At 44.7% G+C, this 24,864-nt stretch overlaps 1 protein-coding gene across 2 annotated transcripts; it reads left to right on the top strand.

Moving 5' to 3' along the window:
* The first annotated feature begins 13,263 nt into the window (after nt 1-13,263).
* DNAJC22 (DnaJ heat shock protein family (Hsp40) member C22) lies at nt 13,264-24,585 on the top strand. Of its 2 annotated transcripts, XM_030195245.1 has the most exons (4): nt 13,264-13,350; nt 15,559-15,647; nt 15,841-16,939; nt 23,264-24,585. In XM_030195245.1, the coding sequence occupies exons 3-4, from the start codon at nt 16,097-16,099 to the stop codon at nt 23,441-23,443; spliced, it is 1,023 nt and encodes a 340-aa protein (XP_030051105.1). In that variant the 5' UTR covers nt 13,264-13,350; nt 15,559-15,647; nt 15,841-16,096; the 3' UTR covers nt 23,444-24,585. The 2 variants fall into 2 exon arrangements, with proteins under 2 accessions (XP_030051105.1, XP_030051104.1); XM_030195244.1 differs by lacking the exon at nt 15,559-15,647.
* Nucleotides 24,586-24,864: the final 279 nt, after the last annotated feature.

Genomic DNA, 24,864 nt, shown 5'->3' with positions numbered 1-24,864 from the left:
AAACACTCACTCACAGATACACAAGCACCCAGTCTCAATCTCTTTCTGACACACAATCGCACAGTCACTCTCACACACACACTCTCTCAAACATACACACTATGAGGAAAACCTGGCTAGCGCCCGTTTCATTTGTTTCGGAAACGGGCCTTTTATACTAGTTATGAATAATACAGCCTTTAGAAGTGATATGCTGCCAGTAATATTGAAAGAAAGCTTCTGAAAAGTTTTGGTTAAGCACTAATCTCTAAGAACACAGGAAAAACCAGGCTGAGTCAGACTAAGGTGCTGGGTCCAATGCCTTTTGGTCTGACTCAGCATGACAATGTTATGTTCCCAGAAACGGGAAGGTGGTAGAACTAGAGGACATGAATTGAGGCTGAAGAGGGGCAGACTCAGGAGTAATGTCAGGAAGTATTTTTTCACGGAAAGGGTGGTAGATACACGGAATGCCCTCCTGCGGGAGGTGGTGGAGATGAAAACGGTAATGGAATTCAGACACACATGGGATAAACACAAAGGAATCCTGTTTAGAAGGAATGGATCTTCGGAATCTTAGCGGAGTTTGGGTTGCGACGCTGGTAACTGGAGAGTAAAACCAATGCTGGGCAGATTTCTATGGTCTGTGCCCTGATCGTGGCTGAATAGATATGGAGGGTTAAGGGACTTCGACGTTAGCATCAGAACTTTTAGTACAGGAACAGTGTTGGGCAGATTTCTATGGTCTGTGCACTGAGAATGGCAAGGACAAATTAAAACTCAGGTATACATATAAAAAATGAGTTTATCTTGTTGGGCAGACTGGATAGACCGTTCAGGTATTTATCTGCCATCATTTACTATGTTACACAAAAAAAACACGCTCAAGGAATAAATATTAGTTAATAAATCCTGCAATGTATCTGTGGGAATTAGGTGACACTAAGCATATTTACCATGTGATATCAGGAAGCTGTGAATCTCCTTGATGACTTTCTTGTACAGCTCCTTCTGCCATTCTCCCAGAATGTCTCACTCTGCTTACAAGAAATAAGCAGCGACATCACTGAACGCCACTGATGCCTGTGTAAAGATAACACAGTTAGGGTCCTTAGAAGAGATTAAGCCCATTTGTATAATGTTTTTCTTCCTGCATTTCAATTTCTGTCTCTTCACTGGCTGAAGATAGAAGATCTGAGTGCAAATTGTTTCACACCATTTAGACAGAAGTCAATAAACTTAAAATACAGTAGAAAAAGCTGCAAACTGCAGAGGCCTATAAACCACAACTTTAGAACAAAGTTATTAAGAAAAACTACCAGCCACTGACCATGCACTGCAAAGCTGATTCTGCTCTCTGACAAGACAAGCCCAGGCAGTTACAGACTATCACTGGGTCAGTGAAACTGGACAAGTAAAGCCAGATCAGCTGAACAACTGGAAGGTGATTGCCTAGAACAGGATTATACCTGGCCCTTTATTTTCAACTCTAGGAGGCCAAAGGAAAGAAATCCACACATATACAACTAAAAAAAATAAAATATATAGATCAAAGGCCTTCGAGAGAGAGTGTGGGTCCCACTTAATGACAGTGAGTTCACCTAAAACTGTCTCAAAATCCCTCAGGTCCTCTGCTCTTTTATTAAGAATAAATCAAGTCATAAATTAACTGGTTACATCAGAAATCATAGGAGACAAACTTTAAAAAATCATTGGCTAGATTATATTCTGCTTAAATCTGTAAATTCAAGGGATTCAGGGTACTTTCCAAAAGTGCTAGTGGTTCCAGTAAAAATCTAACATTTATAGGAATGTGGAACTATCATACGTTATTCCATACATCATCTGTATGCTCAGACATCTGCATTCACTTCCCTATTCTCTTCCAAACATGTTTATGCCTAATAAACATTTCCTGCATCTGGTAAAGACGGCATTTAGTCATTCCTCATCTTATTTACGATACTAACAACCTCTAATATTCCTGTCTATGAATAGGGGGGACCATTATTTTCAAATATAACCTTAATATCATCAAAAGCACACCATATATGAAAGGAAATACTATAAATTCAGGACTTCTATTATTATTCTTGTGATGATGTTGTTTATTCCCTAGCATATGGCTTTCCAGGAAGTCCTCTCCACGGAGCTTTGGCCAATCTCCAATTTTTCATCAATAAGGGACCTATAAGGTATGCATTCCAATTCCCACCTTCTTAAAGAAAAATATTTTTGCCCAAAAAATAAAAGATTAACAATGTATTAGTGACTGACATCTGTAATAAATATAATTAAATGTAAACAGACCATCCTTAGTGCCTTCCCTTCACCTTTGTTACAATATCTCCTGCATTCTAATTATGATGCATAATTTGAGTAATGAACTAATTAGTGCTGATAATTTACCGCTTATCTTGCTATGCGCTATTCTAGAAAGATGTGTGTGTAGATTCTTGTGCGTGGATCCAAAAAGGGGTGTGGCCATGGGAGAGGCATGGGCGGGTCATGGGTGTTCCAAGAATTCATGCCCCTAATTTAAGTACAGGAATTTATACCAGGTTTCAGCTGGTTTAAATCCTCGAGTCCAAACAGGCGCAGATCCTGGCACTATCTGCTATTCTACAAACAGCGCCCAACTCAGAGCACTGTTTACAGAATACTAGCGCTTAGTTGGCCATTTTTGGCAGTGCCATAGATAGAATTTGGTGCTATATGTGCCATAAGATTTATTATCTGGCCTCTGTCAGTCAGATCAGCTCTCCAGTACACTATGACACGAAGAGAGCCGAGTATTTTTTATAGACTGCCTGGTTTCTTTTTACCTGTCCAATTTCGATTGTAAGCTCTTTGTGCAGGAACTGTCTTTTCGTGTATGGTGTACAGTGCTGTGTATGCCTTATAGCGCTATAGAAGTGATAAGTAGTAGTAGAAACACTGGAAGCCCTGGGTGCTGCTGATCCAGTGGTCAGTAGGAGGAGGAGGAAGCATCAGCACACAAGAGGGATGTTGGGGTGATAGTATCTGAGGATCTGAAGGTGACGAAACAGTGTGACAAGGCGGTGGCCGTAGCTAGAAGGTTGCTAGGCTGTATAGAGAGAGGTGTGACCAGCAGAAGAAAAGAGGTTTTAATGCCCCTGTATAAGTCGTTGTTGAGGCCCCACCTGGAGTATTGTGTTCAGTTTTGGAAGCCGTATCTTGATAAGGATGTAAAAAGAATTGAAGCGGTGCAAAGAAAAGCTACAAAAATGGTATGGGATTTGCGTTACAAGACGTATGAGGAGAGACTTACTGACCTGAACATGTATACCCTGGAGGAAAGGAGAAACAGGGGTGATATGATACAGACGTTCAAATATTTGAAAGGTATTAATCCGCAAACGAACCTTTTCCGGAGATGGGAAGACGGTAGAACTAGAGGACATGAAATGAGATTGAAGGGGGGCAGACTCAAGAAAAATGTCAGGAAGTATTTTTTCACGGAGAGAGTGGTGGATACTTGGAATGCCCTCCCGCGGGAGGTGGTGGAGATGAAAACAGTAACGGAATTCAAAAATGCATGGGATAAACATAAAGGAATCCTGTTCAGAAGGAATGGATCCTCAGAAGCTTAGCCAAGATTGGGTGGCAGAGCAGGTGGTGGGAGGTGTGCAATGAGTTGCATGCGCAAATCTCAGTTCATGCCAAGTAATGCCAATAAGCGATTGCTAGCATCCAATTCTAGACTGTTAATTGCTTGTTAACCAATTTGTGGGTGCAACTCAGGATTGCACCTGATTTATGGCGCACAGCTTTTGGCAACTATAGAATCCAGGGGTATGTTATCTAAGCAGCAGCGTGGCTGCTCCCAGCAGCTAAAAAAGCACCCGGGGGGGGGGGGTTTGATGCGCCGGGGGGTGTCATTGTGCCGGGGGGGGGGGGGTCGTGCTGCACCCAGGGGGGGGGGGGTGCACATCAGCAATCCGCCCCGGGTGGCAGCCAACCTAGGATCGTCACTGAAGCTACTTATACAATTATGTCCCTTGCTCTCACCTCTATCCCCATGTCCTGACAGTCCCAACACTCACTTTTGATCTTCTTACTTGACACGAGCAGGAAAATAGTGGTGGAGTCAGTCTGGCTGCTGCTTAGATAACATACCCCTGGATTCTATGGTCGCCAAAAGCTGTGCACCATAAATCAGGTGCAATCCTGAGTTGCACCCACAAATTGGTTAACAAGCAATTAACAGTCTAGAATTGGATGCTAGCAATCGCTTATTGGCGTTACTTGGCATGAACTGAGATTTGCGCATGCAACTCATTGCACACTGTTCTATAACACAACTCATGCAAATCCCATAGTGCCCCTCCCAAAAGGAGGTGTGGCCATGGGGCATTCTGAAAGCTGCACACAGTTATGGAATTGGGCAGAAGTACACCCAACTGGAGAAGTGGCCTAGTGGTTAGAGCACTGGTCTTGCAATCCAGAGATTGCTGGGCCCCCCCAAAACCCACTACCCCCAACTGTACACCACTACCATAGCCCTTACAGGTGAAGGGAGCAGCTATAGGTGGGTACAGTGGGATTCTGGTGAGTTTTGCAGGACTCATAGTTTCCTCCACAAGTGTAACAGGTAGGGAGCGGTAAGAGCCTGGGTCCACCTGTCTGTAGTGCACTGCACCCACCACTAGACTACTCCAGGGACCTGCATGCTGTTCTAATGGATCTGAATATAACATCTGAGGCTGGCAAGTAATGTTTTTCATCACATTTTGGGGGTGGGGGGTGGGAGGGGGTTAGTGGCCACTCGGTGAAAAAGGGGAGGTCATCCCTGATTCCCTCCAGTGGTCATCTGGCTATTTAGGGCACTTTTTTGTGCTTTATTTGTTATAAAAACAGGTGTAGCTCAAAACGTCTTAGTTTTAGTCTTGGGCAGTTTTGTTTTGTTTCATTATGGCTGAAAAATGTCTAAGTCTTAGGACAAAAGTGGGAGTTTGACCACGGATGCCAAAGACTGGAAAGACATGTACAATATGAAAATACTCCGGGGCCTTTCAAGAGAAAGACTCCAACCATTAGTTCCTTCATCTTTGAAGAGATAGTGCTACAGAACCCACCTATGAACCCTTAAAGGCATGTTCGCATTTAAGAAGGACGATTGTGTTACTTTCTTTTTTGTTCTTTCTCCTGATGAAGTTGCAAAACGGCGGGAGTCCTGAGTCTGTTGAGAAATGAGAAATATATAGTTCGGATGATGAACCAGATTTTAGTCGAATGGAAACGTTCATTCTGACTGAATTGATTGCGATTTCGAAACCGACGGATGAACTGATGGAGGAACTTTACGAAACAAGACGATAAAATTGTGGTTGGTACCACTGAGTCAAGTTAAGTACCCTCTAATCCGTGGTCTGATTTTTTGTAACATTGGAATTTTTTGACTTCTTATCGTTTTTTTTTACCAGCTTTAGAGTTTCAGCTGTTTCAGTTGGACTTTATTTATACACTTGATTCAAAAACATTTAACCCTATCGACCCTTTCACTAACAGACTTTTCTCTCAGTTAGATTGTTAGTTTGAGAGTTTTTCTCTGTAGTTTTTCTGGCCGGTGGTGGAGCCAATGATGATAGCCATCACAGTTGGTGTCCTAATTCTAAGAGGTACCCTGGGCTTATGAGGCTAATTATTAATAATGAGATAACATTTGTGTTTAAAGTGTGTAATAAGGATCTAACAATTTGAGCAAATAATTTAACTTCAAGTTTCTGATTTTGATTTGCTCTAAGCAGTTAAAACATTTATGGTATACTACTTGCAATGACAACACAATATGTACTAGAACATTATAATTGGTAGTGAAGGGTAAGGCAATGTTGTAACATATAGATGGGTAAGAAAGTAGGAAGAATTAGAAAGTAAGGTGACTGATTTGAAGAAAGTTGGACATGGAGGAGTGGATAAACATGTCCCGCTGCAGTATGTGCAGCCCGAGTCACTCCTTGTGTGTGTGAGTGAGACTAACAAGTTAGTTACTTGTTCCATTAAAGGCTTGGTTGAAGAGCCAAGCTTTCACCTGCTTCCTGAGTATGGCATAAATTCTAATTATTGCCAATTAGTGCTCCTTATTGCTTGTTAAATGCTGTTAAAAACACTGATTGGCTTATTAAGCCAATTAAGGGAAAGGGAAATGGGACTTGATATACCACTGTTTTGTAACTACATTCAAAGCAGTTTACATAATATATACAGGTACTACTTAGTTGTACCTGGGGGCAATGGAGGGTGAAGGGACTTGCCCAGAGTCACAAGGTGCTGTATGGGGGAACCAACCCCAGTTCCTCAGGATCAAAGGCCACTAGGCTACTCCTCCACTAGCAACATTCCATGTAGAAGCCTGCCCTTGCAGATCAGCAATGCGGCCTTCTGTGAGTCTGACGTCACGTCAGACTCACAGAAACAGAAGCCTGTGCGGCCACGTTGCTGATCTGCAAGGGCAGGCTTCTACATGGAATGTTGCTAGTGGAACAGCAACATTAACATTCCATGTAGAATCTCAAATAGTAGCAACAGAATCTCAATAGTAGCAACATTCCATCTAAAATCTCCAATAGTAGCAGCATTCCATCTAGAATCTCCAATTGTAGCAACATTCCATGTAGAATCTCAAATAGGGAAAGGGAAATGGGACTTGATATACCACCTTTCTGAGGTTTTTGCAACTACATTCAAAGCGGTTTACATATATTCAGGTACTTATTTTGTACCAGGGGCAATGGAGGGTTAAGTGACTTGCCCAGAGTCACAAGGAGCTGCCGTGGGAATTGAACTCAGTTCCCCAGGATCAAAGTCCACTGCACTAACCACTAGGCTACTCCTCCTGTGTGTGTTATTATAGAATATGTATGGATTTTGATGCAGAACGCTAGGCGTGATATATAGAGTCCGGGGGAGCGTGTCTTCTTTCAAAAGGATGTGCACTCAATGATTTGCTCCCATGACAAAAAAAAAAAAAAAGGTCAAACAAAAACGAATATAATGAGCATTCCTGGAAATGACATGTGAAAAGTTTCTGGATGCCCATTCCCTAATTCTAATGCCTCTGCATTGCTTCCTGGTGAGACTGCACTTGGTGTGTTGTGCGTAATTGTTATCGCTGCGTTCAAAAAAGATATATAAAACTACAAAATCTCTGACAACTATTGCTCAATCTCTTATTTATTGTAAATTATATATTAACAATAATACTCTGTTACACCCATAAACCACTCATACCTCATACATACCACTACCACCACTCATACTCCCCCAACACAACACATGCATTCAATCAACAATTATCCACACACATCTCTACATTTGCCCCAGTGGTGTAGCCACAGGTGGGCCTAGGTGGGCCAGGGCCCACCCACTTAGGGCTCAGGCCCACCTAACAGTAGCACATGTTTAGCAGTAGCTGGTGGAGATCCCAAGCTCTGCCAACTGAAGACTTTCCCCTGATAGTAACAAAATTCTACTCTCCACAATACTGGCACCTGTGCATGCTCAGTTTTCACCGCATGCCTGCTGCAGACTGCCAAGGTGGAAAGAAGCATTTTCCTGCCAGCTGAGATACTTTTTTGGTGGTGGGAGGGGGGGGGGGAGGAGAACATTTGGTGCCCACCCACTTCTTACCTAGGCCCACCCAAAATCTGTTGTCTGGCTACGCCCCTGATTTGCCCCCTTAATTCAAACTTTAAGATACTGAATGGCACAAATGGCAAAAACAGGGAGATCACATATCTCCAACCAGCACGATTACAGAATTCTTGCACCATGTTAACAAATCAGCAGGCTGAATCATTCTTTTGACAGAGTTCCCACATATATATAGACCAAGTCCTTGAAACAGACTGTCCCGTAGATTTTCTCACATGTACATCGGATACGTTAGACCTGTTGTTAAGCATTCCAGTATGATGAAACAGTCCTCCCTGGTTTTGTGAATCACTTCCAACAGTTCCAAAACTCTGCTTGTCCTCCACTGATGTCAAACAACAAATATATTCAAATCAATGTAATTCTCCCACCGTAATTGCTTGATACCGTGTCTCAGTATTGCTTAAGTTTCATCTTCAGCTATAATGCCTTCCAGATAATGATCACAGTTAACTGCATGTATTTGGCCCATCAGACCCTACACAGTGTGTGTTTCGCTACCGAAAGCGTCATCAGGGGTCACCACCTACAGCATAACAATAAAACAACACAATCCCCTATAACCACTCATATTCCCATACGTCACAAAACACAAATTACTAAAGATACAAACAACCAAACTTTACCGGCCACTCTGGATCGCCTGGGATGCCTCTCACACCATACAAGATGCGGGGTTCCAAAACGGACAAACACACATGACCATGGGGTGCCTCAGGAAATCACTCCTTAAATACATCAATCCCTAAACACTGATCCAATCAATTTCCCTGTTAAGCCCCATAGGGGCCACAGTATTCCAATTGAAAATCATGCGCTGTTCTCTGCGCAATAACATTAAAGATATAGTACCACCTCTGGGGGCCATTACCTGTTGCCGGACAATAAACCTTAACTCATGCACCTCATGTTGTGCTTCCAACCAATGTGCAACCAAGGGAGCCTCTACCCATTGCAATCGTAGGTTGCTGAAATGTTGTGCAATCCTTAGTTTAATTTTACGTAAGGCTTGGCCCAAGTACCATAACTCACAACCATATATTGGGCAATTCTATAAATTGGTACCTCAGTTTAGGCGTCCCAACGCTGTGCGCTTAGGGGTAAATTCTATGAATGGTGCCTAAAAATAGGCACCATCAACTATGCCTGCTAAACAGATATAAACACTGGCACCTAAATTAGGTACGGTTTGGCCAAATTCTGTATTTACATATGTAAAATTTTAGAACGATCCCAAAATGCCCCTAGCTACGCCCCCCCCCCCCCAATTTATTTTACATGTGTTAGGATATACGTGTGATCGTTATAGAATACAATCTGTGCATAAATCCTAATTAAGGCCAATTCATGCCAGTAATTGGTTTTATGCAGCCAATTATTGGTGCTGATTGACCTGAAGTTGCACGTGTAAATTGGATACACACACACTGTTTGGCATGCGCAACTTTAGTCGCTGTTTATAGAATCCAGGGGTTGGTGCCAATTCTGTAACGGCATCTTGGTGCCCAGATTACGTTATAGAAAACTAGTGTAATTCGGCATTGGTGTGCCCATGCTTAGGTGCACCCTCTTACACCATGTCAATGGCAGGTGGAAGTTGTCACCCAGGAGTGCCAAGTGACCCACATAATTTATAGTATTCTATAAACCACGCATGTAACTGGGGGACACACATGGGAAGACTCAAAGGACTCGACACAGCCATGTTTCGGCAACCTGTGCCTGCATCAGGAGTCCTGCGCTGCTTAAATGCATCACCAACCACTTTAATGATGACCATATATTAAATCAAATAGCAATAGAAAGAGTCCAAAAGTACACAAGCAAAAGCAGCAAAAGAAACAGCACAAATGAGCCTTCAAGAATGGAACAATGGAGAAATCTTTTTATCCAACTGACCCAACATGGACTGTGTTTCGGTGCACACTGTGCCTGCCTCAGGGGTCAAACTGATAATCTCAGCAATAGCATAAAAGACCCCAAAAGGTCCTTCAAAACAGCACTGCGTAATTAATTAGCAGCGAAACGTGCCAAACATATCCATACGCAGGGCTGCCGACAGAGCCAGGCCAGGCACCTGCCACCCCCCCCCCCCCAATCGCTACCACTGTTGCCTCCCTCTCCTGCTCTCAGGCCACCGGCGCCGCAGTCCCCGGTCTCTACCCGCTCACCCCCAGCCCCATCAACAGTCCCCCTCCGTCCACCCCCGGGCCCCCTGCATTCAAATCGGCAGCGTCTCAACTCCGTGTGAAAGCGGCAGATTGCCTTCCTTCAGCCTTCCCTCACTGTGTCCTGCCCTCGCGGAAACAGGAAGTTACATCAGACGAGGGCAGGACACAGTGAGGGAAGGCCCGAAGGGAGGTGATCTGCCGCTTTCACACGGAGGTGAGGCGCTGCCGATTTGAATGCAGGGGGCCCGGTGGCGGATGGAGGGGAGCAGTCGATGGAACAGAGGGCGGGCGGGTGAGACCAGGGACTGCAGCGCCGGCGGCCTGGGAGCAGGAGAAGGAGAAAGAACCCGGCACCAGGCCCCCCTTGGAGGCCCGGGCCCAGGGAATTTTGTCCCCCCTGCCCCTGTCCGTACGCAGTATTGGCTTCAAACAAACTGCCAGATGTGACTGTAATTCACAAACAAGTATCGAAGATTTGTGACAAGGCCAACGTCTTTCCATGCGTGCCACATTTATGGATTGATGGACTGAACCTTAATCAATTTCTTCTGATGCTTTCATTGGCTCAGTTCTTATGTTGTTGTTTTTTTTTTTTTTTGCCCTGCTGTTCCATTTCAGTTGTTGTGCCTTGGGGGCTTTATCCTTCTGTATACTACTGGGGGACACGCCCATGGCCTGCCCATGTTCTGTCCAGATGTACACCCCCCTTGCAGTTAGACACTATGGCATTTAGGAACTACCTTATAGAATAGGTACCTATCAATTAATGGCACCTTTGATGTACCAGCGTATAGAATTGCCCCGAGAGTTGAATTAGAAAGGGAAGGACGACCAAAATGATAAAGTGAATAGAACAACTTCCTTATGAGGAAAGGCTAACGAAAGAGAGATTAGGGCTCTTCAGCTTGGAGAAGAGATGGCTGAAGCGTCTGTGCCCTTTCTTTTAGGAATGTTTGAAAGCTTGGCCTGTTTAACAGCAGATACAGTAGCTGGTCCGTGCAAATTTCAGAGGCTTAAAACATTCAGGGTCTCAGGCAGCAAAGAAGACATTAGCTCTTCCTTTTCTCTGATCTGCAGAGGTTTATCTGGAAAGTGATACTCACCAGTCCTGGGATTACTGGAGGTCTAGGCTTCAGTGCGTCAACTGAGAGGCAGCAGCACCATCTGCTGTCCATGCGGAGGAATGGCTTTGAGGAGCCATGCAGAGAAAGGGCTTACTGTACCTTCAATCACAGACAGATGCATCCTGCCACCAGGTTGGAGGCAGTATTGACCATCACTGGAACCTGGGAATTGTCTCATATTGTGGCTTCTGCACTGTGTAATAATTCTTTCCTGTTGCAATATTATTTAGTACATTAGAAAGTATCAAGCCAATGAAGTTTCCTGACTGAATCAGACAAGCTCAGCACACTCCAGTCCAGCAGAGCAGTTTGAGGCCACTCTAGCTTTCCAGCTCTTTTTCCTAAGCATTCTTCAATTGTCCATCATGCTGTATCAAAACACAAAACCACAAATTCCAGCACACCTTGTGACAAAGGTTTTAAAATCAGCACTATCCCAAAATAAAGTTAGAGGCAGGGCCCCAACTATTAGGAAAAACTAGGTGGTCACCTAGGGTGGCAACTTCTGGGGGGGGGGGGGGGGGGTGCTGCAAAAAGCAGTTTTTGTTGTCTTGACAGGCACACAAACTCAAAGAACCATCAGCACCTACTTTTGCCTTCCAAATTTAATGTTTAAAAGCATAATGACAAATTATGTGTGTTTATAGATTTTTGTAGGGGGATCATGATTGTAGAGTTTACTTACCATAATCTTGGAGGAAGGAGCCAACGGGCTTTGGATCTGAACATTTATTTGGGGGGGGGGGGGGAGGATAAAGCTGAAGGTTTGCCTAGGATGCCCAATATTCTTGCACCGGCCAGGTTAAAGGAGACCTGAGGTGAGATGGGTGTTCTGCAGTGCAATTTCTGATGGAACATTTTTTGGTCTATCCTGAGCTGTAAATCTGCATCCCAGTGCATGGTGGAATTTGAAGTCTCTGATTCTTCTATTTGGCATCATCACTACAGACACCAGATAAGTGCTTTTGAAAATAAGGTCGTGTTTTCTGAGTCCCTGTTTTTATGTACCTTTACCCAGGTACTTTTAAAAATGTCAACTTGAGCATTTAAAACACTGTTCTACACACATTGCTTATAAAATTACACTCTGAAAGGCACCTTTTGCCTGGAAAACTTCAGCTAAAAAAAAAAAAGGAAACATTTTCTTAGGAATGTAATCTGATACAGTATGAAAAGATAGACATGAAAGAAGTCAGTAGCATGAAATCTTGCTTCTCTTTGGGATTCTGCCAGGTACTTGTAACCTGGATTGGCTACTGTCAGAAGCACTTCCCGATTGTGGATCTTATGTAGAACACCAGATGTACTTGCCCACCAGATTTAAAAATGTTTGCAGAGGCAGCTCTGGGCTGCTGGTGGAACAGAACCTACTGGTGGTTGAAGATTGCAAGAAACCACGAGGCTGCAGGTGGAATCCATCCTGGAGATGACCCAGCTACAGGGATAAAGGGAGGGGGATGCTAGGCAAAGGTTGAGGGAAGAGAATGAAGAGGATGTTGATGGAGGGAATGCTATACTGCAGCTGCCACCACTAGATAAGTTTGGGGGGAGGGGGTTTGAAGGCTTTAGGCTAAAGTTTCACCTAGGGCAGTGGTTCCAAGACCTGTCCTGGGGGAATCTCAGTTAGTCAGGTTTTCAGGATATCTGCAATGAATATTCATGAGATTGATTTGCATGCACTGATTCCACTGCATGCACATTTCTGTCATGCATATTCAGTGTGGATATCCAGTATACCTGACTGGTTGGGATTCTCCCAGGATAGGTTTGGAAACCACTGACCTAGGACACCTAACACTTTTGCATTGGGTCCAAGGAAGCACTAGTAAGGGGGATGGTCAAAATTCAGGACTAGCCTAAAGTCTTCTTGTGAAGACCAGTTTCACACCACATTTATTCATGCTTGGCTGATTGCACACAGTCTTTCTCGCAGTTTGTTGGGTTTGTGTTGTTACAAAGCAAAGTCTTTTATTGACCCATAACACAAACTTAAATTCTGTGCCACAATAACATTGGATTCTTCATATAGGAGTCCAAATAAAATATAGCCAAGCCTCAAAAGGATCTAGTTTTTTCTGTATTAAAATAAGGAAAAGACAGAGGCAAGGATGGAGTGCCAGGGTGGGAATTGCAGCATAGAAGAGACAGGCTGAGAAGTTGAACCATAATGTGCAAAAGACTGCATCTCCCAGTCAGTACAGGGCAGATTCCACAGCTCCACTGGCCAATCACCGCCTGATCTGTGGCAACAGGAAATATTCAAAGACATGGGCAAAGTCCACTGAGATAAACTAAGCACAGCCATTCCAGATCAATGTGAAGTGGAAGGCAGGGAGGCGGACGAGCCCCTTGGGCTCAGGATATAAACCCTGTCCTACGGTGTTTTCCACCTGCACCAGGTATGTGCCAAGTTCAGTGAATTGTTTGCAAATCAATCCCTGACCCTAGTTGCTGAGTGTAGGTAAAGAAGAGAACATTCTGAGAAATATGAGGTGGGGTTACGGTGGCCCATGCACAATTTCAAGGCAAGGGGGAATGTCAGTGCATTCTGGGATTTGTAGTTTGTGCTTAAATGACACTATAGAACTCCCAGATCTGAGCATTGTGAAAAGTATTGAGAGCACTGAAGGCCGTCATTAGATTTGGCTGTTTAAAAGTGCTTATTTTTCTGTTGAGTTTTATTTTTATTTTTAAAGAGACATTAAACATGCTTTATATTAGGTTCTGCTGTTGATTTTCAGTATTAAGGTTGATATGTTTTTAAAAGCCTGGATTTAGAATATAAGAAAGGTCATGTTGAATCAGATCAAGGTCCTTTGAGCCCAGCATCCTCTCTCTGACCGTAAAGTTAGGACAGCAAAATGGCTGACTATCACCAGGACCTAAATAGGTGCTGTTGGCAGCACCAGTCCCTGAATTTTCAGTGCCAGTATCCAGGACGTCAGACTCACAGAAACAGAAGCCTGTGCGGCTGCGTTGCTGATCTGCAAGGGCAGGCTTCTACATGGAATGTTGCTAGTGGAATAGCAACATTAACATTCCATGTAGAATCTCAAATAGTAGCAACAGAATCTCAATAGTAGCAACATTCCATGTAGAATCTCCAATAGTAGCAACATTCCATCTAGAATCTCAAATAGGGAAAGGGAAATGGGATTTGATATACCATCTTTCTGAGGTTTTTGCAACTACATTCAAAGCAGATTACATATATTCAGGTACTTATTTTGGACCAGGAGCAATGGAGGGTTAAGTGACTTGCCCAGAGTCACAAGGAGCTGCAGTGGGAATCGAACTCAGTTCCCCAGGATCAAAGTCCACTGCACTAACCACTAGGCTACTCCTCCACTCCACAAGGGTGGGCTGCAGCAGAAAGAAGTTCTGGCATCAGTGGCAGACGGCCATGTAGCTGCCTGTGCCATTGTATAGAGGAAAGGAGGTTTTAGAGGCTAAGTTGTACTTGCAGCAGCCGGACTACGCTATACAGGAAAAGGTCAGTGGCAGCTTAAAGACAGGGGAAGAGGGAGATATGAGGACCCAGGGTGATGCAGAACCAATGATCTGGATGGGATGGGGGTTGGGGGGCCCAATTATCATTATTGCCCAGTGGCCCAAATCACTGTCAGTCTGCCCCTGTTTTATACTTTGTGGATTGAAAGTGAATCACAGATAAATTTGGTACAATCAATTGAATTTCAGATCCTGAGCATAAACTTAATCCCGAAATGGAAACCCTACTAAAATGACATACAATTTGGTGCCATCACATATAAAAACAAATATTAAAACTTTGAACTCTATTCTAGCCTTTACAGGCAGCCAGGGGGGCCTTGATTAAATATGGCATAACATGCTCCACCGCACTCCATCCTCATGACATTTTTACTGTCACATTCTGCAAAATTTGTAATCTGTATAGCCGCTTATCAGGCAAGCTCAGGAGCATAATATTCATATAATCCAAATGGGTTAATACCAGGGCTTGCATAATCAATAATAAGCGACTTTGGTTTCAAAAATTTGCAAATTCTTCTGATTAACTTCAAGTGAAAAAAAGTATTTCATACAACCATAGTCACATGAGTTTCCATAGATAACCTGGTGTCGATCCACCCACTATTTTTATCTTCAATGAAATGGGTATGCTCACTCCTTCTAAGCTAATATCTTTCTGAGCAAGTTCAGCATGCTGACCTCCCACTACTGTTCCCTCTAAGTTGAGCAAGAGTCCTCCAACTGCATTGCTGCCAGTAGGGGGCAGTGTTTCAAAATCATGTTTGAAATTGCTAGGGACAGGCAGGTTCCCTGGAGTCCTGCAGAACTTGCTTGTCCCTCACTGTTGAAAATGTGATAGTGAAACAGCACCTCCCACTGGCAGGACTGTAGGTGGAGGACTCCTGCTCAGCTTAGAAGGAAAAGTGCCTCTCACCCATTTACACACACAGGTGGGCTTCTCCATAAATGACCCTGCATAAATGTACGAACTTTGCATGGTGTGCGCTTTTCCTGTGGACACATACATGGACAGAGTTTGGGCAGAAAACAGGTGCAGCGCACATGTATATTATAAAATAGTATAATTTATGCACATTCTTGCTACCATCTAGATGCGGGAATTTACAAGGCTGTTGTAAGCGATCGCACCTTAAATCAAGGTGACTTTGCAACCATTGATGCTGGTGTTTTACAAAGAAAAGTAAGCAACTATCTTGATTTATAAAATAGGCTTAAGAAAAACACCTTAATGTTCTTATTAGATGCCATGTTATAAAATTATTCTCCATACCATGTGCTACATCATGTTAGTATAATGCAACTGATACTGTCTTATCGGCATGCTTCTCCCCAGGGCAGTGACTCATGAGTTCTCTTGTTCTGTTTTTAATCAGGATTTTGGGTAGAGAAGCCTCCCAGCACTGACTGAATGGGTCTTTGAGAGTCTCCGGTGCAGGCCACTTTCCAACAGCTCAGAGCGCACCTGAGCAAGTGCACAGTGTGGACTTCTGCAGGCAAGCAGGGGCAAGAACCTTTGCAGGGAAGTGAGGGAGAGAGCTTTGCAAAAGAGTGCTGGTGCAGGGGATCTGCTTGAGATTGGACCTCCTGGACACTGAGAGCAGCAGGATTGGGAATTCCAAGGCCACAAGCATGGGTAAAAGTCTCCTCATGACCTATGTGCTCTGGGCAATAGGGGGGCCCTTCGGCCTCCATCACCTATACCTGGGCCGGGACAGCCACGCACTGTTGTGGATGCTCACCTTTGGAGGCTTTGGCATTAGCTGGACCTGGGAGTTCTGGTACATTCCAGGCTTTGTAGCCCAAGCAAACCACTGCCAGGGTGGCAAGGTGCAGCCACGAGACTCTGAACCACCCATGAGTGCCGTACGCGTCTTTGGCCAGATGGCAGTGGGAATCTATTTTGGGATTGTGGCAGTCATTGGCCTCTCTTTCCTTAGCTCCTTCTACATTTTAGCCCTGCCCCTAGCCATTGGGCTTGGAGTTCATTTAGTGGCCAACGTGGGCGAGCAGACCTCAGACCTGAAGAACACCCTAATGGCAGCTTTCTTAACTGCACCTATCTTCTATGGGCGTGCTATTGCCATGTTACCCATCAGTATCACCACCAGCATGACCTCACAACAAAATCGGCGCTACAAACCCCCCTCTCAGGACTATGAGCCCCTGAGCCTTCGACTGTACCGTCTGGGGCTGGCATACCTGACCTTCAGTGCTCCTGTGGCGTACAGCATCATCTACAACACCACAGCCACCATCACGTACATGGCTGAGGGCATTGGAGCCCTCTTGGACTGGTTTAGCATCTTTCCCAGTATCAGCCACCTCCTGGAATCCATCCTGCTCCTGCCATATCACACCTGGAGGCTGGTGACAGGTGGGGGTGGCTTAGGTGCTGCCTACTTCAGTGAATGGGAGAAAATCTATGAATTCGTCAATAGCTTCCAGAGTGAGAAACAAGCCATGGCATATAAAGTAAGGTCTTCCTCTGTCCCTCCGTCCTCACTCTTCCCCCTTCTCCCTCCATCTCTAGTCTCCATCTTGTCCTTTTTCTTGCACAGTGTTTTTCAACGCTGTTCCAGAGGCACACCAAGCCGTTCGATTACCACGTGAATATGCTGGAGAGAGATTTGCGTGTCATGGAGGCACTGCATGCAAATCTATCTCATATATATTCATCGTGATACTTCCAAATACAATTACCACTTCTCACATATAATACATGCTAAATATTTATTGAATTCGCGTAGTTTAAAAACAACACACAAACATCTCTTCAAAAAAACCTGATACCCAACCCCAGTTGGCTTCTAATAAAACAGCGACAGCCAAAGCATTCACCAGATGAAGTCCAGACAAGTTCTTCTCTGCACACATGTAACAAAAACAGGAACTGTATTCCAAAAGTTGCTCTCAGCCAACAGATGGTCAAGAAATGTCCTCAGTCGCCCATTGCAGCTCCAAAGGCGCACAGCATCCAATGTATTGCTCAAGCGGTTCACGTCAAACACTGAACTTAGCGGCGTGTGACTTGAGCCACTCACTGGTTTACTCCACCATGTTGTGGTTTGAGAATATTTGAATTTTTTGTTTGAGCCCTGGCTCCTGCTGACACCTTATGGTGAAATATGATATCGTGTAGAGCAGTGATTTTCCACCAGTGTGCCGTGGCAGGTGTGCCGTGGGACTCTCAGTGGATGTGGTGGCTGGCAGGGATCCCCAAGTCCCACCAGGCGTCCCTGAAGATGTCCCTGAAGGCGTCCAGAAGCTCTTAAGAACAGCTCAGCAGTCAGCAGCTGCTGCCGATGTCAGTAGTCTGCGCATGCTTGGTTTTCGCATATGTACAGAGTATCAGTGTTGGAGACATTCAAAAATTGTTGGTAAATGAAGTGCAAATCAAAGCTATTGTTGAAGCCTCTTTCTGGATTTTTTTTTCAATTCTTAGGAGCTCTTACATTTTTATCTTGCCTTTATGAAACAATATTATAGACTAGTGGGTTTTTTTTAAGTTAAGTGTGGGGGGGGGAGTAACTTTGGGGGGCAGGGCAAGAAGGGGGTGTCGAGGACATATGTCCTTAAAAAATTTGTGGTGTTCCTTGACAATTTTAGCGCCTTATCAGTGTTCCGTGCTGTGCATTTTTTTCTAGCAAAAAGGGTGCCAGTACTCAATTGTTGGTAAATGAAGTGCAAATCAAAGCTATTGTTGAAGCCTCTTTCTGGATTTTTTTTTCAATTCTTAGGAGCTCTTACATTTTTATCTTGCCTTTATGAAACAATATTATAGACTAGTGGGTTTTTTTTAAGTTAAGTGTGGGGGGGGGGAGTAACTTTGGGGGGCAGGGCAAGAAGGGGGTGTCGAGGACATATGTCCTTAAAAAATTTGTGGTGTTCCTTGACAATTTTAGCGCCTTATCAGTGTTCCGTGCTGTGCATTTTTTTCTAGCAAAAAGGGTGCCAGTACTCAAATGCTTGGCCACCCTTGAAGGGATCACTGAGGGACCCTCCCCACAACAGCCATGACCCTGCAACCAGCCACAGAATCTATGACAAGGCAGAATTGGTGTGTAGAGCCTGAGCACTTTCATTAAAACTTGGGGTCCATGGGTCAATTTTAGCAGACAATGGAAAAGGTGCCAGTACTCAGTACCCCCAAGTACCCCCTCAAAAAAAGCCCTGGTTCCATTAGATGAAAAAGGTTGAAAATCTCTGTGTAGAGGCTGGGCTAAGTTTATTTTAAGAGCACTGCTACCTGGTCCACCCTCATGGTGAGGATCCATTGTTGAGCTGCTTCTTCTATCCTACGTTCAAAGTGTTTGAAGTGAACCGCTTGAGAAATACATTGGATGCTGTGCGCCGTTGGAGTTGCATGGGCACTGCAGGGACTGCAGTGGGCAACTGAGGACATTTCTCGATCATCTGTTGGCCAAGAGCAACTTCTGGAATTCAGTCCTGCTTTTGCTGATGTGTGCATTAAAGAATTTGTCTGGTATTTTGGACTTCATCTAGTGAATGCTTTGGCTGTCGCTGTTTTCTTAGAAGCCAAGTGGGGTTGGGCATCAGGGTTTTTTGAAGAAATGTTGGTGTGTTGTTTTTAAACAATGTGAATTTGATAAATATTTAGTATGTATTATATGTAAGCGACAAGTAGTATTTGTATTTGGAAGTATTATTGTGAATTTCCACTTTTATTTATTTATTTATTTATTTATTTATTTATTGCATTTGTATCCCACATTTTCCCATCTATTTGCAGGCTCAATGTGGCTTACAGAGTTTTGTTATGACAAGTTCATTCCAGGATTTCATATATAAGAAGTGATTTCATATATTAGATTGTGAAGCCAGTTTTGTTGATATGCATATTCATTGGAGATATCCTGAAAACCTGACTTGCTAGATGTGCCTCTAGGACAGGATTGGGTACAATGCTCTAGTATCCTCTCCCCACCCCTTCTTCATCTGTCCCTCTTTTGTACATGAAGAGGACAGGCCTATACATGAGCACCTCCTTTTAGATACCCCAATGCCGCATGGTAGGAGCTATTGTATTACAGCATCCGGGCACTCAGATTCCTTTATAGAATACTACTGTAATCCAACATTGGCGACATGCCTAACGTTTAGATGTCCCCGGTTACATCCAACCCTCTAAGCTGAATGAGAGTCCTGTTGGGGGGGGGGGGGCTGTTTCACTATCACATTTTCAATAGTTACATTACATTATATTTAATCTTATAAAGTTGAAGTTCTATGCGGATTACAAGCTAAAGAAGTCCAATACAAATCTTGAAAAATTACAATAACATAATTAAGTTGCTTAGCAGCTCTTTAACATACTTAAACTTTCTTAAACAAGAAAGTTTAAAAACATTTTCCTGAATAAATGAGGGCCAGGGTCATTCACAGACAAGCTCTTCTTCACTCCAGGGAACCTGTCTGTCCCTAGCGATTGAAAACACAATGTTGAAGCATCACCCCCCTCCCCCCCACCCCACTAGCAGGAATGTGGTTGGAGGACTTCCACACAGCTTAGAGGGAACATTGTTATATCAGTCATAGACTTAGCATAACTGCGGTCCCCTAAATGTGGCAAGGGTGCAAGAAGTTGCATGTGTAAGTGGCATCCCCATTGTGCCCCTCCCATGTGAATGTCCCCTTTTGTTTAGGCACTACGCCTTTTGTGTCTGACCTCACAGAATAGCGCTTCATCACCAGGGATGGTCCAAGACAATCTGCTGCCTGAGGCGAGGAATGATCTGCCGCTGCTGCCCCCGCCCCCGAGGCGAGGAATGAGCCATTGCCCCCTCTCCCGAGGAATGAGCTGCCACCACAGCCACCCCTGCCACAGTCTGCCATCCCCCCCTTCCTTCCACAGCCCCCTTCCACTAATTTACCGTTTCTTTCTCATTTTTCCAAAGGTGGTGGCAGCAATTTCCAGAGGCTGCCCTGCCGCCGGTCAAAGTCCCTTCTTTCTACTGCGGCCCGTCTCTCTGATGTAACTTCCTGTTTCCCCGGAGGCAGGCTGCAGAAGACAGAATGGGCCAGGACCGGTGGCAGGGCAGCCTCTGGGAATTGCTGCCACCACCTGTGGAAAAACGAGAGTTAAAAGGTAAATTGGTGGACAGGGGGTTGGGGAAGAGTGGGTGAAAGGCGAAGCCGCCTCAAAAGAGTGCCGCCTGAGGCCCCCACCTCAGCTGGCCTAATGGTAGGGCCACCACTGTTAGTCACCTTCCTGCCACCTACACATGACAGTGTACCCTTACCCTCTAAAGTGCTAGTATCTACAGAAGCATGAAATGTGGGTGCCCAATTTCAGAATTGCCCCCTTCGTGTGTCCTGTGCAGGGTGAATGAATCTTCCATGTTTGTGCTAGTGGGGGATATTATGGCAACATCATTCTATACAGCCCTTGGTGAAGCTAAATCTGGAATGCCAGCAGATTCCATATGGAACAGGGCAGGCTCATGTTTCCCTACTACACATATAGAGATTTGGTCTGTGTTTTCTGTAAAAATGAAAACTATGTGGTCGTAATTCAAAGCGATTTAATGGCTCCTGGCTGGTTAAATCACTTGTGCAGGGCTATTCACTGATATTCAGCACTAACTGCTAAAATTGTAGCTGGCTATTTTGTGAGTGGTCGGAGGGCACAGTCAGCACTTACATGGTTAAAACCGATATTCAGCACTTAAACACCTAGGTTAACCGGACAAATTGGACCCATACAACACAGTCCTATCTTTACCTGGTTTTCCTTAGGTAGTTAAGTGCTGAATATGGCTGATAAAGGATATCCGGCTACACAAAGCCAGATATTCAATGCCAGCAGCACCCGGACATAATATCGGAGCATAAAGCCAGCGGCATCTTAAAAAATACTCACTGCCGCTGGTTAAATGTTTAGTCCTATTAAAGTAAATGATATCTTCCTGCTTGCGATAGGGTAAAGCCAGCATCAACTCAGTCTGTCCCTTTTGACACGTGGAGGGGCATTTTCAAATGGCGCCAGCCATCTACATGGCTGGCCATCTCCAAGGACGGTGCCACGAAAGGGCAGAGCCAACCGTATTTTCGAAAAAGATGGCCGGCCATCTTTTTTTTCGATAATACGGTTGGGGCTGCCCAAATGTCAGAGATGGCCGGGTTTGAGATGGCCAGCCTCGGTTTTTGCCCATAATGGAAACCGAATCAGGCCATCACAAACCCAGCCAAATCCAAGGCATTTGGTCGTGGGAGGGGCCAGGATTCGTAGTGCACTGGTCCCCCTCACCTGCCAGGACACCAACGGGCACCCTAGGGGGCACTTCTAAAAAGTTAAAAAAAAAAAATTAAAATAGCTCCTAGGTGTATAGCTCTCTTACCTTGGGTGCTGAGCCCCCCAACCCACCCCAAAACCCACTACCCACAACTATACACCACTACCATAGCCCTAAGGGGTGAAGGGGGGCACCTACATGTGAGTACAGTGGGTTTCGGGTGGGTTTTGAAGGGCTCCCATTTTCCACAAGTGTAACAGGTAGGGGGGGATGGGTCTGGGTCCGCCTGCCTGAAGTCCACTGCACCCACTAAAACTGCTCCAGGGACCTGTATATTGCTGCGATGGACCTGAGTATGACATTTGAGGCTGGCATAGAAGCTGGCAAAAAAAGTTTTTAAAGTTGTTTTTTGAGGGTGGGAGGGGGTTAGTGACCACTGGGGGAGTCAGGGAAGGTCATCCCCGGTTCCCTCTGGTGGTCATCTGGTCAGTTGGGGCACTTTTTTGGGACTTGGGCCTGAAAAAAAAGGGACCAAGTGAAGCCAGCAAAATGCTCCTCAAGGCCGGCTTTCTTTTTTCCATTATCGGGTGAAGCCGGCCATCTCAAGGCACGCCCCCGTCCTGCCTTCGCTACCATGCTGACACGCCCCCTTGAACTTCCCCCGGCCCCGCGACGGAACGCAGTTGAAGCCGGCCAAAATCGGCTTTTGATTATACCGATTTGGCCGGCTTCAGGAGATAGCTGGCCATCTCCCGATTTGTGTCGGAAGATGGTCGGCCATCTCCTTCGAAAATAAGCTGGTTAGTCACACAACCACCCAAGGCTGTAGACATCACCTTTCCAGGGAAGAATAGAGATAGGGGTGCGGCACAAAGTGGTGGAGGACAGCACTGAGGGGTGATACAATCAAGTGCACCAGGCTCTGCACACAACTTAGCTTGGCTTCTGCGCTCAATTTTGTGCGCTACCTTGGGTGTCCTATGTTTAAAGGGTTTTGAAAACTTGCTCTGACATCAGCGTGCAACTCATTTATATCCCATAGTAATGAAGGTATTAACCATTCAATATAGATGCAGAGACGTGCGCAGAAGACTAGAAGGCTGAGCGCAAGGATTTTTAATGCTGGGGTTTTGACGCAAGGTCTGAGGAGGACTAACAGGTTACCTTGTTCTTTTGCAGTCAGGCATGCCGTCCCACTTTAGCCCACGTTTTCTGTGTACAGCCTGTTTGCTTACTGCGTTGGCACATTTTTTTAAGCATGCATTAGGAAACCCTGCGCTGAGATTTAGCACAGAGCTCTAATGCATGGTTTTTTTTTTATCAGTCCATGAGAGGGCGCAGAAGTAAGCTTATTCTGTAGCTGACTTCACTAGTCTCTGTTCTGTAAGACAGACATCCAGAGCTTCAGATTCCATGTTCACTCTGCAGTACCCAAGTACAAGAACAGTCATCTCAACAAAATTCAGAGGCTTTGGCACTGGCAGAGGAGGGCGCAGAAGCTCTAGATAACTTTGTAACTTCTGCTACTTGTTCCTCTGTTCAGGTTCTAGATCTTCATCATGGAGCTACCCTCGATGAAATTAATAGGAGTTACCGGGAGCTGGTGAAGGTTTGGCACCCAGACCACAACCGTCATCGAGCAAAGGAAGCTGAACAGCACTTCATCGAAATTCAGGCAGCATATGAGACCCTCGCCCAGCCACGCAAGCCCAAAAACTTCTGAAAGCTTAGAGTTATTCACAAGCTTTCCAGAGAAGGACACAACTTTGCTTAATAAATTGCTCAAACATCTCAGAAAATGAACCCTCTTTGGTTCTGAACTCTACCTAATTCCATGGCAGAGACCCCTGAGCTCCTTTGTGATGGGAACAGACAAATGTATGCTGTTTTATATGTAGAAGACTTTCACAGCACTAGTCAGGATTAACCTGCCAAGACCCCAGGATTACTGAACCTACAATTAAAATTAGAAAAATAAAATAGCAGCTCTAGCAAACACCTTCCCGATAATACAGCTAGCAATTACAACACAAAAATCATTAAGATCCCTTTGCTGTGTTTTGACTTCTTCGCTAGGAAAATATTAATGTTTAAGTTTTCGAAAGCTTGGCCTACATAACCACTCTCACTGCAGCCTCCCAAGCAATGAGAAGCACAGAGGGAAGGTGAGGGTGGAGGGTGAGGAGAGAAAGAGGACAGAGAGAAGGGAAAGGAAAGGAACCTGATAGAGGAAGAAGCAGAAGAGGAAGCAGGTGGAAGGAGGGGGCAAATAGAAAGGAACCCTTGGGGTAGCAATGGAAAAGGAGCCAGGACTGGAAAAAAGTGGAGGGTGGATAGTCCTGAAAGGAGGGAGATAGAAGAGGAACCTGAGGGAGAGGACATGTAATGAGATTGGAGGAGGGACACTGGGAGGAGAAAGGATGGTATAGAGCTGAGAGGAAAGTAAAAGAGAGAAATGGAAAGAAAAGAAGGGGAGAGAGAAAGATGAAGGGAGTAGATGAAGAATAGGTGAAAGAGCGGAGATCAGCTTATAGGAAGGGTGATGGAGAAGGAGGAAAGGAGTTCAGAGAATGGGTGGGTGGAAAGAAAGGAGAGGACCCCATATTGTTCCACTTTGATCCTATCGAGTGGCGATGCAAGATGTTATTTCATCCCTTTGGACTGCTGATAGTGGAGTACCCAGGGTTCACCAATCTCTCCAATCCTGTTTAACATACTGTACAGATGATCTCTCTGAGGAAGAAATTGGGAGAGCTGGGTTTTAACCCATTTATTTACGCAGATGATGTGATGATTTATGTACCTTTTAAGGATGACATTTGTGAAATTTTGGACATCATAAAATTGGGATTAGATATTATGGAATCCTGGGCTAACTCATTAAATTGAAGTTAAACTGTGAAAAGACTGTGGGAGGAAGCCTGACTAACTCCCTCGGTCAGCAGTCAGCCCAGATATTCAATGCTGGGCCATTTCCAGTGACCGGCATTGAATATCTGGTTTATTTTTAGCCGGTTTAAAGTTAACCGGCTAAGTCGACAGTAGAAGATAGTCAGTTAACTTTAAACTGGCTAAAGATATGCCAGATATTTTAGCGGCCTGCTTACAATAGCCAGATATGAACTGAATATTTGGGGATAGCTG

The sequence above is a fragment of the Microcaecilia unicolor genome, chromosome 3, assembly GCF_901765095.1.
Source record: "Microcaecilia unicolor chromosome 3, aMicUni1.1, whole genome shotgun sequence".
Classification (NCBI taxonomy): Eukaryota; Metazoa; Chordata; class Amphibia; order Gymnophiona; family Siphonopidae; genus Microcaecilia; species Microcaecilia unicolor.
The sequence above is the reverse complement of the archived record's forward strand: the minus strand, read 5'-3'. Positions and strand labels throughout refer to the sequence as shown.

What these genes read in the sequence shown, in the direction of transcription:
- DNAJC22 (XM_030195244.1), top strand. Translation starts at nt 16,097, where the DNA reads ATGGGTAAAAGTCTCCTCATGACCTATGTGCTCTGGGCAATAGGGGGG. An exon ending in AACAAGCCATGGCATATAAA is followed by an intron (nt 16,940 to 23,263) that starts GTAAGGTCTTCC and finishes TCCTCTGTTCAG; the next exon opens with GTTCTAGATCTTCATCATGG.